The sequence below is a fragment of the Pinus tabuliformis genome, chromosome 4_2 (genome assembly GCF_031772625.1).
Source record: "Pinus tabuliformis cultivar Carrire ecotype Pingquan chromosome 4_2, CPIR1, whole genome shotgun sequence".
Lineage (NCBI taxonomy): Eukaryota > Viridiplantae > Streptophyta > Pinopsida > Pinales > Pinaceae > Pinus > Pinus tabuliformis.
In genome coordinates this window covers 4,842,050-4,854,301 of record NC_142304.1, presented here as the reverse complement: position 1 = coordinate 4,854,301, position 12,252 = coordinate 4,842,050, and the positions used below count along the sequence as shown (strand labels likewise).

The window sequence follows — 12,252 nt, the reverse complement described above, 5'->3', positions numbered from 1 at the left end:
AATAAGCATGAAAGATATGAAATAATGCATATCAAATTAACTTAAATATTCGGTTTGATTTTGAAAGTCCTACGATCATGGAAAGGGGAGAGAAACGCCAATAATGGTTTATAATAATCAAGAAGATAGAACAATTAGTATCATTATTTGCACAATTCAAAAGAAATTTAATGTTTTGGATGTCGATGCTTTTCAAAATAATTGAAGTATTAGGCTTCCTCTTATAAGTAAAAACTAAAATAAAAACTAAAATATTATTGGAAGAAAATGTATTTTTATTATAAAAATTAAAATATTATTGGAAGAAAATGTATTTTTATTATAAAAGGTTATTTAATTAAAAAATATTATTGAAAGAAAATTTTTTTTATGAGAGAAGGTTATTAATTATAATAAAAAAACAAGAAATAATTGTTTTTTCTTATATTATAAACAAGTCGGCTATTATAGAGAATGTCCCTAGAAAAAGCATAAGTTGAAATGTCTTTCTATTTGTGAAGCATTTGGAGTACATTGAGACTTTCCAAATTAATGAAGAAAAGTTTGACTTTGAAGATGAAGTTTATGAATTGGATTGTTATTATGAATTTGAGGAAAAGATCCTTAAGCTAATATGGAGTAATTTAGGAAAGTTAAATGCTATAATACATATGTAGATGAAGAAAGCCTTGTTCTTAAAAAAAATGTATCTAGAAGAGAATAGTATGAAAGTATGAAGTTGAAGAGAATAAAAGTAGACAACATAAGTGGTATCAAAACTTGGTGTAACTCAATACCAATACAACTTAGATCATCAATTGGAAAGATTGTGATACTATCATTCACTTCAAAAGTTCAAACAACTTATATTTATTATGACAAATTACATGTAAATTAAGAAAACATCTTTTCCTTTTTGATATAAGGTGTATATATAACGCAATTCATGAAATTTGAGTTCCACCATAGTGTTTTCTTAAATTTAGATAAACGAATCACAACTTATATCTTGGCTATGCAAAAATATATGTGATTGCAATTGTGAATCACTCTTACATTTAAAGACATGTAGATATATTATTCCTTTTATTGTCTCTTTTGCCATTTTATAATATGCCATTTAGGGGAAACCATTCAAATCACTACTTCCTACATTTACCATAAACAATGTTGAAAGCTATATTATAATCACTCATGGTTATGAGAATAGTCCAATGGTGTTCAATGTGTTAATATTTTGTTTTTTTGGAAATGAAAATTGAATAGCTAGACTCTCAACTAACATATAAGGAGGTTAGAGATATAATTGCTTAGATTCAATTTTAATTTAAAGATGAAACTCTTAGTTTGGAAGAAATACAAACACACTATGGGAAGTTAGCATCAATCAATGTTGCAAGAATATAAAACATTAGAGAACATATGGCCATACATAGAAATCAAATAAGTAGCTTAGTAAAAATTAAAAAAGTTGTTGCAATCTAAATCCTCATGCATCCTAGACATTAGCTAAAGAAGTTTGTGAAATCAATAAACTCTCACATAGTATAACATATGGAAAGGCATACCTAGTTAATGTTGAGGGTAGAAAAGATACAAATGTAGTTTTAGATGAAATCCTAAAGTAGAAACTAATCCAACTATAAACATTCGACTTATTATGCCCAACATTTATGATGAATATGCATAATGAAATAAAAAGGGGAACAACAAGGATGGTTATCAATTATGAGCCATTAAATGAAAACATTGTCAAATTTCGATATCCACAGGGTCATAAAGGCAATCTACTCGAACATCTAATAAGAAACATGATTGGTAACAAACTTGATTGCAAACGTAGATTTCACCGAAGCAAGACTTTTACAAAAAACATTTACAAAAAAATTTCGACACTGAAAGAGTATTTGAATGACTAACTATGTCATTTGGAATTTGTAATTCACCAACTTATCTAATGATGATGGATATTATTTTCAACCCTTGGTATCCTTTCGTTCTTTTATATATATATATATATATGAGAATTTGATTTACTCCTCCTTAGAAGAGCATAATATCCATCTTGAGAAATTCTTAAAACTAGTTTAAGAAAATGAAATGTTTTATCAAAGAACAAGAAGGGAATATATGAAAGATATGGATATCTTAGGATTACATGCTAAGGATGGTAAGGTCTATCCTCAACCACATGTTGCATAAAAAATTGAAAAATTTCCCAACAAAATTGATTTATGAAAACAATTACAATCATTTAATCCGGGTTGAATTCTACCTATCCTGAAAGATATATTAATTGAAATATATAAATTACCAAAATTTCTTTAAAAAAGAAATGGAAATAGATAAAAGGATGTACAAAACCAATGATGAACACTAAATAAAAAATCAAAACTAACCTCTATTAAAGATACCCTATCAATTTATCATTATATCTTTTACAAATTTAACATAAACCTAGAGCAAAATCAACCCACATATTGAATAAAACCAATAACTTTAACTCTACACCAATGTACCGTACCTTCTTGCCCTTTTCCATAAAACCACATTATAATCTCTTCCTTCTTCCCTTCGTCGTAAGTTTATCTGCATATATGGGAATCTTGCATTTATTGATTCCCTTTCACATTGAAGTGTCCAACATTTATGAGTCAAAGCCCTACATTGACTGTCATCTCAAAGACTGTGTGAAAACCTATAGAACTTGCACACTTTACTGATATTTTCAGATATTTTAATACATGAAATGGACATCAGCTTTTGACTTTACAAGTTCCCTTTTCTCAACGTAACGTACATATCCTTCCTACAAATAAATAATAATAGTATAATTAATTAAATAGTTTTTTAATGGCATGCCGGCTTGTCATAATTTTTTCACCAAATTTCCAATGAGTCAAAGTATTTTTATTTGGAGATGAGATATGGAGTTAAAATTTTTTCCATAAATTTAAAATTTAGAAAATAGGTTTAAAAACATTTTCATCGAAAAAGTTAAATTATATTTGAATTTATTTTAAGTGGAGTTAGTTTTAAGGTTAAATTTGGGATCTTATTATTAGAATGGTGTAAATGGTTAAAATAAAACTGAATTCCATACAAGCTAATTCATCTACACAATATATTGATAAGTTAGATACCATTTTTTGAAACTTAATATATACAATTTCTAGATTTAAAAATTCAACACCAGAGACAGGTACTATATCTGAGTTAGTATATTGATAACTTTGAAGGCTTCGGTCGTATTCTGAGGGGCTTCGGCTTTATTGTATTCTGGCTTCGGCCATATTGTAATCATGAGGGCTTCGGCCATATTGTAATCATGAGGGCTTCGGCCATATGTAGATTTTCTTTCTGAAAAAAAACTTTGATAACCCAAAAAAATTGGATATTCTCTATATCATGTTTGAACTTATAACTTAATAAAAATTAAACCCCACAAAATTTCTCAATTTAAAAATTTAGTACTCTTTCTGAATGTGAGCTGACTTTTGATAAATCAAATAAGAATGAATACTCTCTCCGTCATATTTAAACTTATAACTTAATTAAAATTAAACCTCACACGAACGAAGTTAATATATTAATAAATTAAATATATTTTTTTTTAAACCTAATGCAAAAAATTTCTCAATTAAAAAATTGAATACCACAGACAGGTGCTACCTCTGAGTTAGTGGGCTGAACTTTGATAAACCAAATAGGAATGAATATTCTATTGGGCCAAATAACCCCTCCCCCGAATTTCAAGGGCCAATATCACCGCGTGAAAATTCATCTATAAATAGAAGGAATGGAGGCAGAATAGGTTCTTTCTGGTTTTTAAAATCGAAGGTTTGACCAGCTTTGGAACAAGGCTCAATCAATCAAAGAGGGTGGAGGAAAGGAAGCTTCATTGAAAGCGCATGATACAAGGCCAGTCTTTCTCCTTTTAATGTCAAGACAGAGACTTCTGGTGGTATGGGTTGTGACTTTCCAGGAAAGAAGATTTGTATGATACTGTGTCCTCCTCATCTTCGTTTTTGTGCCCCATATATACCCTTGCAATGGTTAGTTCTTCTTAAGATTCATTTCAATTTGAATACCGGAGAGATATTTCGAGTTCTGAAAGTGGGTATCTGCAGTGAATTTGACGGTGTCAATTGAGATTGACGGTGCGTCACACATATCTGTTATGATCTCCAACGCGGAGAATAGCTCCATGGCATCCTCTAAGCCTAAAGGAAAGAAGGAGTTCTTCACTAGGATTAAGGTATTCTAGCTTGATTTGCCTTCAGTTTTCCTTTTGTCTTCTATTTTCTTTGTTTGAGGTTTTGATTTGCCTTCAGTCTTCTGTTTTCTTTGTTTGAGGTTTTGAAATGTTTAGCAGTTTGTCCATAAAAAGTGGGTGTTCATGAATTCTTCATTTCCATGGACACATAATGCAGAGTCGTCCTCTTCTTTTGTGTATGAGAGAAATGGATGCATTTTGGGTGAATATGAGGAGTAGATGTAGTGGGTCTGGCCTAGTGCGTTGCAAGCATGCTTGGAACCGACTTTATATAGAGGGAGTCCGAGAGAAGTGGTTTTTTGTATGATTAGCTTTGGGTATTGTTAATTGGAGTATGAGTTCTTGGTTGTTTTTGCATAATGGGTCGAGCAATGGATTGTCCTTGTTAGGTGGAAATTGCCAACAAGATATATTGGTAGTTCAAATCTGATGAGAAGTTGAATACCAATATGGTATGAATGGATGATAAATACAGAATTAAAAACAAATAATAATGAGGGGTAAGGGTTTGCTACAGTTACCAGTAGCCTGCAGTATCCCCCACCGCGCTTGAGCTCCGTTCTCTCTTTTGTTTGAGGATTGATGTGTGTTGCTTAGATGGTGGCATAAGAGCTTAAAATCAAAGTTGCCAGTGCAGAGCTCTCAAGTTTGGTTCCCCCTTTTGTTTGAAGATTGATCTGTGTTGCTTAGATGCTGAAATATGAGCTGTTGTAAAATTCTAGATGCTGTAAAGTTCTAGAGCTTTGGCAACCCAGAATTGGAAGAAAAAGAACAAAAATTACTACAGGCAGCTTTACAGTTCTAGAATTGTTTCATAATTTATACATGTTTTATTTTGGTCCTCGAGGGACAACAAAAACTCAACCAGGATTACAACAAAGTTCATTATATCAATCATTTCTCTCAACCATCTCAGATATACACCCAATTAGCAATTATTTCATAAGTTTGTACGCATATAGCGAGTTATTGTGGGCTGCAGAAGTTAGGTCCTAATTTGATAATTGTGGAGGAAGGTGGTTAGTATTCAATAAACTCAAACTTGTTTGATAACTTCCCCTTGCCTATGTGGAACTTTTGGGGATAGCCAGGTTGGAATCGTTAGGGCTCCATCTGATTTTATAATCCAATAATTATGTGCGTAATTGCCACATTCACAAATCTCTCTCAATTGTAGGCAGATGCCGAGAGGCCAATTCCATATTCTTGATCTATAGGGTGTATTAGAGCACCATTATGGACTATTTAGACACGTTCTCCTCTGGTTTGAGTCATCCCTAAGTTATTTGAACGACAGCCCTATTGCTGCTTGAGCAAACTGATGGTGTGCGATTGATTATCTGGGTTCTAATCATATTTTTGCATCTGGCTGAGCAATTGAGCAGTTTTATTTTCTGACTAGACTGGACGTTAGTTCAGAGGAGATCTCAAACCAGGATATTATTTAGAGTTTTCCATTTCTAGGCCTGAGCGACAATAGGAAACAGAATATATCACTCTAGATGGTGTAAAAAGGTTAACTTGGGTTTCTGTGAGAAGCTAGGTTGTGTAAAACTTGATATTTGGGTTCTCTGATGCGTTCTCATGAAAAATCAGCAAAGCTAAAACCCATTGTACAAGCCATTGATACATGAGAAACTTATAAATGAAAATTATAGATTATCTTTCCCATTTGCGTTTGGGGCCGATAGGTTGTGTGCATGTGTTGACTTTAATTTGGACTTGGATAGCGAGTTTATGAAATGCTACTGCACCCATTAACTCAAGCAATTTTTTATCCAAGGGTCATAACTAATAAAGTACTGGATGTGCAATTGCTTGTATAAAGATTCATATATGGTAAGTGCCATAATTCTATGTTTTTTTTACGGATTAGAAAATGGACGAGTGCCTGAGTTTTGAGTAAGATTTTTATATTCAATTTTATGGTCTACCTCATAGTTGATTGAATGGTTTCATTCCTGCGGAATCTGAGTACTATTTAAGTCGTTTGTTATTTATTAGATAATTTTACTCATGATAGATGCTAACTGGTACTTATGTTCTCTTGTTATGTGTCTACCTAAGATGGCAGCTGGCTTCACTCCATCCTCATCTGATACAGGAAAAGGACGTTGCAAGTTACCAAACAATAAAGTAATTCATGGATTTCATTTAGTGAAGGGTAAAACAAGGCATGATATGGAGGACTACCATGTCGCAGAGTATAGGCATGTAGAAGATCATGATTTGGGGCTTTTTGCTATCTTTGACGGACATTTGGGACATGGCGTCCCATGTTACTTGCAATCAAATCTTTTTGACAACATTTTAAATGAGGTAGGTATGAAGTGCTCGTGCCCTGGATGGTCATCTCAAATTTTCTTGGCCTTTTTGCAAGATTTTGTATTGCATTTCAACTGTTTCTGTAAATTTTGAACTGATCAACTTTATTCAATTTTGTTAATGATGATGTTTTAATACATTTTTAAACATTTTTTTAAATGGTTTTATTAAAATTAGTGTAGATTCATCAAATTTGGGTTCATTAAGTACTGAGAGGGATCAAATTTCTTGAGGTGTAAATGTTTATTATTATTTGATCTCTTGGTATTTGACAGATCCAGGTTTAAGATGGATCTATGCTGTTTTATTTATTTTTTAGATATTGCCATATATATATATATGTAACAACATCTATATTATACTGGGCTGTAGAGCACCTTCTTACTCTCGGTGCAATTCCCAAGAAAATACTATATTTTTCTTTCGGTACACTGACCCTCCAATTCATGAAGTAAAACTTATGATGAGTGTGCCTTTCGTCCCTAAATGTGTAAAATTTTTACAACTAAGAATAACTGCAAGTAAATCTAATTATCATTTAAAAACAAGATGCCTCAGCAGGTCATTGTGGATCCTGCTTCCAATATTAAAGATGTAATGTAGAATAAGCCTAGAACCCAATGGCTATTGAGGCCATTGTACCTCAAGAAATTACACCGTACACAACAATTATTCAAGTGACACTTTCCCTTAATTCCATTTCAGCAACAACAATCTCAGTTGTATACCATGAACCATGCCGTCAAAATTTTGAGGTTCAGGGTAAATAACCAAGATTGCTTTTGCTGAAACGGAACTGATGGGAGGTGTCACTCAAATAGTTGTTTTGTACGGTTTAATTTCTTGATGTACATTTGGATTATGTGGTTCATGGTATGCAACTGAGATTGGCGTTGTTGAGATGGAACTGATAGCAGATGTCTCTTGAATACTTGTATTGTACAGTGTAATTTCTCGATGTACATTGGCCTCAAATATAGAAAAGAAAGTATAGACCCTAAGTGCTCACTCCTAGATGAGGATCTAAATTGGTGAGAGTTAGTCCTGGCTATTTATTATTGTTTTTATATTACAGTACCATTTCCTATTAACGGATGACAGAAGATAAGATAAAACTAGTTTTATTAGTGGCAGTGGGTGACCAAAAGAGAGGTTAACGGGGCTCAAAACTACACCAGTTACAACGTACTGTGGAAATGCCCATTAGTTGTCATTAGGTATAGATGTAAAAAGTAGAGGAGGGAGAAGAAGCATCCACATCTGTATCAATCACTCTGTAGCTACCGATGTGCTGCTTGATAATGTCACCTGGGGAGTGCCTGGGTAGTGCCAATCTATAGTCTACATATTTAAATAAGTGCTGGGAAGGGGTTTAGCAAATTTCAGTCCTTTCATTAGTTGAGTAGGGTTTGATTCCCAACTTAAATCCTAATCTAGAATGAGATTCTTGATTTTGCCCACAATGGAAACTGTCTAAATTAGCTAATTTGTAAGTCTATTTCAATTGTTACCAATCTATATCCTTTATATCCTTTCTGAGCTGGATGATAGGTATCACGCCTTGTTACCAAATGCATATATTTTTTATTATCTTATTTTTGAGCCCTCGGGTTGGTTGGCTTGATTGGCCTTGAGTCAGACATTGAACTTCTCAGAAATGGGATGTCACAAGTTCAACTATTACGATTCCTTTGGGGTTATGTACTGTAATCAATGCTGATGGTCCACCTGGTTTACCATCTATGAATCATGGGGAATACTTGGAAGGTCTCTGTGAGTTTAACAACATCTATATAAAATTACAATGTTGATGGTCTACCTGGTTTACCATCTATGAATCATGGGAATACTTGGAAGGTCTCTGTGAATTTAACTACATCTATTTAAATTTTATAGTTGATTGTATTGTGACATGTATTGTTTTGCTATTGCTAGTCAATCAAAAATTAAAATTATACATTAAATTGGAGCAGGTTCAAAGGTTCTTTCCATTTTCCAAATTGTATATGTTTATTTCAATTGCCTAACTTGATTGTAACTTGTGAAACAATTTCGTTTTCTCCTCTATTGCTTCTATTATGGTGTTTCTACTTGCATTGACTTCATGGGTTAATTTCCTGTGTTTTATCTTTGGCATATGATATATATTGTTAATTGTAACAATGATCTGCATCTATGAACAAGATTTTTCTAGTTGTGATATATCGCCATGTCCATTTCTCAAACCTCAAAGGCGAAGATTCTCCCACATTTTACTTCTCACATATAATGAATTTCTTGTTTTTCCCCATCATATTTCTAGTTGAATATGTTTGATGCGTAAATCCACTATTTTTCAAATAGCTTAAACTGTTCATATATTTCCTATACTTATATGTTATGTGTCTCTTGCACCTATACAAAGGAAAAACGTCCAGTAGTAGCATTACACGTCATGGCATAAAGAAATAGTGCTTCCTTATTGCAAAAATTGCATTTGCGACAAATCGTCATCATTTTTGATAATTTCCTTCTTCATTTATATAAATATGATGGTTCTCAAATGACTCTTTAGAAAAAATTTGTATATCAGATGAGATTTCTGACTCTGATGCACATCAAGGAAAATGCTTTTACAGCTGATCTGTCATTTGTTGTATTGGGTGTCACTTGCTATTTTCAAAGTTTCGTATGGTGTAAAATGCTAATCAAGTATTTTAATGCTGACAAGAATCTCTGATAATAATGCAGCCGAAGTTCTGGACAGACCCAGAAAGTGCCATCAAGAATGCATACAACCGGACTGATGGGAAAATTTTAGCAAAGGCAGCTGATTTAGGGCCCGGTGGCTCCACAGCAGTCACTGCTATTTTAGTTGATGGGAAAAAACTCTTTGTAGCAAATATAGGGGATTCCAGGGCTGTTATATGTAAAAATGGCACTGCTATTCAGCTGACTGTTGATCATGAGCCAAGTATTGAACGCCAAAACATCGAGAAGAAGGGTGGATTTGTGACACTCCTGCCAGGTACCACTACAAATGCTGTGAAGAGATTAATTTTGATGACAACGTACTTAAATATTTTTTTGATTTGTAACTTTATAATTCTATCTTAATGTTCTAGCTCAAGAGAAACATTTGAATGGTCACAGGGAGAAACTGTATACTTAATTGGCGTTCTTTTTTGATATATTAGGAGATGTACCTCGAGTTAATGGTCAGCTTGCTGTAGCTCGTGCGTTTGGTGACAGGAGCCTGAAGCAACATTTAAGTTCAGAACCAGATGTGAGAGACACGACCATAGATGCAACCACAGAATTTCTCATTTTGGCTAGTGATGGATTGTGGAAGGCAAGACATTTTTTTCAATCATTGACTTATTTGCATAGTTACTGTTAGATGGATATTTTTTTTTCGCAAACTCATCTCATGGGAGAAGGCATCTAGAAATTTTTTTGATTACTGTATTGTCATTAATTTTACTGGAATACTTCATCTGAATACCAGAGAGGTTTTTTTTGAAGTGCTTAAAGAAAGATGCCCCAAGTAACTGCACTGCAAAGAGAGGATTTCCTTTCCTTAGGTGCCAGATCCGAGGGGTATTTATCTGCCCAGTCCCTGGAATTGCACGTAGCGTCACCCCTTAACTTATGCTATAGGAATGCGGAAAACTGTAGCGAGAATGGAAGTAAGGTGGCTGGCTTAACATTCCGTCGAGCTCACCAGTTGAATCAAAATGCCTGTTGGGAAAATAAAATCTTTAATGGAAATGATATGTGTATTTATTAACATAAATACTTTTAAAACATCAAAGAATATAGATCAAATATTCTGAAGTTTCAATCGAGATCACAGTTTCTCCAGAAGAAAAAACAGATTGACAGCAAGTTCAGTTATGTCAAACTAAATTAAACCTACCGATTGGGAAGAAGTAGAACAACGATTGACAACAGCAATAAGGAGGTGCATAGAGCATCTCTGAAACAGTCTAAAATCTATGTTAAGGAAAGAAAGGAAGAGTAGAGAATAAGATGGAAAAGGGTTCCGGGTGGACTCAAAAGGGGGGCAAATCCAGAAGCGTAAAGTTGTAAACCCTAGACAAGGAAGTAAGTTAGAGGAAAGCATTCCAGTAGTAGTGTTGCACCAGAAAATATTTCGTGAAAGTAGCTAGGACTTGGGAAGTTTGTGGAAGAGCAATAACGAGGTCAGAGTGAGAGTCAGAAGAGGAGCCATCATCACTGTAAACCGCCACAGACGTGCCAATACTGAGCCTGATAATGGGCCAACGAGAGGAAAAAAATATTTTCAAGGATTGAGTTCCAAGTCATATTTATTATTATTTGAACATCTAATTGCATTCTGTCATTATTCACTATTCAATATTCAGGATTGTATTAAGCTAAATGTTTTTACATTTTATATGCTTGAATCTATCTTATTTCCCTGCAATTTTATGTTGTATGACACTGCTGAAGTTTGCTTATCTTCTCTTGTTATGATGTTTTAGGTCATGAAAAATCAAGAGGCTGTTGATTTGGTTAGAAAAATCAAGGACCCTCAGGTGGCAGCCAAGTGTCTTTCTGAAAATGCAGTTGCAAGAAAGAGCAAAGATGATATTTCATGCATTGTTGTGCGCTTCCAGCAGTAAAAATGGATTTACACTTGTACCAGTGATTGGATGCAGAAATTTTCCAGAAACAGTTCGTAGATTGGTCGAACCTTCCCCTCAGTATTTTTTGGTTGAATTCCAAGCAGCATCCAATATTATAAGTATTTTCACCTTCTGCTGCTGCTTTTGCTGTACCTAGTACGAAGATTCCCCGCACTTTATAAACTCAAACGGGGATGGCTAGTTTCACTTTCAAAGCCATTGCGAATTTGTTTGCTTAAATATAATTATCTTGTCATGCTTTACAGAAACATCACTGAGACATGAAAACTCAGTGAGTGACCAATGGAGTCTTTTGTGTTGGTGATCGTGCTACGATCAGCAATGTCAAGAACTCTATTAAACCAAAGTGCCCCCTCCAGGCTCTGTACATGGTTCATGGCTGAAGCCTATATAAATATGTTAGAAATAATGGACTTCAAACCATCGCATTGGTTTCAAAATACCATGTTACTGCAGTTGTTGAAACAGTAATATTTATTTGATAGAAATAATGGACTTCTAACCATTGCATTGGTTTCAAAATGCCATGTTATTACAGTGATTGGAACAGTAATGATTATTTGTTATTATCTCCTTCGTCATTTGAAACTTGTTTCAGAGCATGGCAGATGCTCAATCAGTAATGCTCGTTTGATATGGTGTTAATAGTTTTTTTCCGAGCCACCAGGGGTATTTGTTCCACTAAAGTCACCAAAAATTTGGACTTTGCCCAACTATATTGTTGGGAGATGGAGATTTTCCTATAAGTTGGATTCCTAATGTATGGCATAAGATACAATTACCTTAATAAGTGAATCAAGATCCATTGACAATGTATGTGGCTTTTTCTTTTCAAATATTTTAAGCACATGTTTGTATATTTAGTATTATCATGTATGTGAATGCGGAATAAATTATTATTTTGCTCTTGGAAATTTCTTGTAGGGTGGATAGTGTAGTTAAAGTTGATGTCATTGACAAACAAAATAGTGGTTGTGTGAAACCTATAAGTGCTTTTATATGTTGCGGTGTCAACAAAAA

General features: G+C 33.8%; 1 protein-coding gene across 2 annotated transcripts; it reads left to right on the top strand.

The window, feature by feature from the left end:
* Window positions 1-3,727: 3,727 nt before the first annotated feature.
* LOC149168110 (putative protein phosphatase 2C 44) lies at window positions 3,728-11,801 on the top strand. Of its 2 annotated transcripts, none has more exons than XM_089428124.1 (6): window positions 3,728-3,976; window positions 4,110-4,237; window positions 6,323-6,574; window positions 9,311-9,587; window positions 9,757-9,911; window positions 11,068-11,801. In XM_089428124.1, exons 1-6 carry the CDS (start codon window positions 3,946-3,948, stop codon window positions 11,206-11,208), a joined length of 984 nt encoding a protein of 327 aa, XP_089284250.1. In that variant the 5' UTR covers window positions 3,728-3,945; the 3' UTR covers window positions 11,209-11,801. The 2 variants fall into 2 exon arrangements, with proteins under 2 accessions (XP_089284250.1, XP_089284251.1); XM_089428125.1 differs by having other exon boundaries at window positions 3,728-4,034.
* The last annotated feature ends 451 nt before the right edge of the window (window positions 11,802-12,252 follow it).

What these genes read in the sequence shown, in the direction of transcription:
- LOC149168110 (XM_089428124.1), top strand. Translation starts at nt 3,946, where the DNA reads ATGGGTTGTGACTTTCCAGGAAAGAAGATTT. An exon ending in ATTTGTGACACTCCTGCCAG is followed by an intron (nt 9,588 to 9,756) that starts GTACCACTACAA and finishes TTGATATATTAG; the next exon opens with GAGATGTACCTCGAGTTAAT. An exon ending in CTAGTGATGGATTGTGGAAG is followed by an intron (nt 9,912 to 11,067) that starts GCAAGACATTTT and finishes ATGATGTTTTAG; the next exon opens with GTCATGAAAAATCAAGAGGC.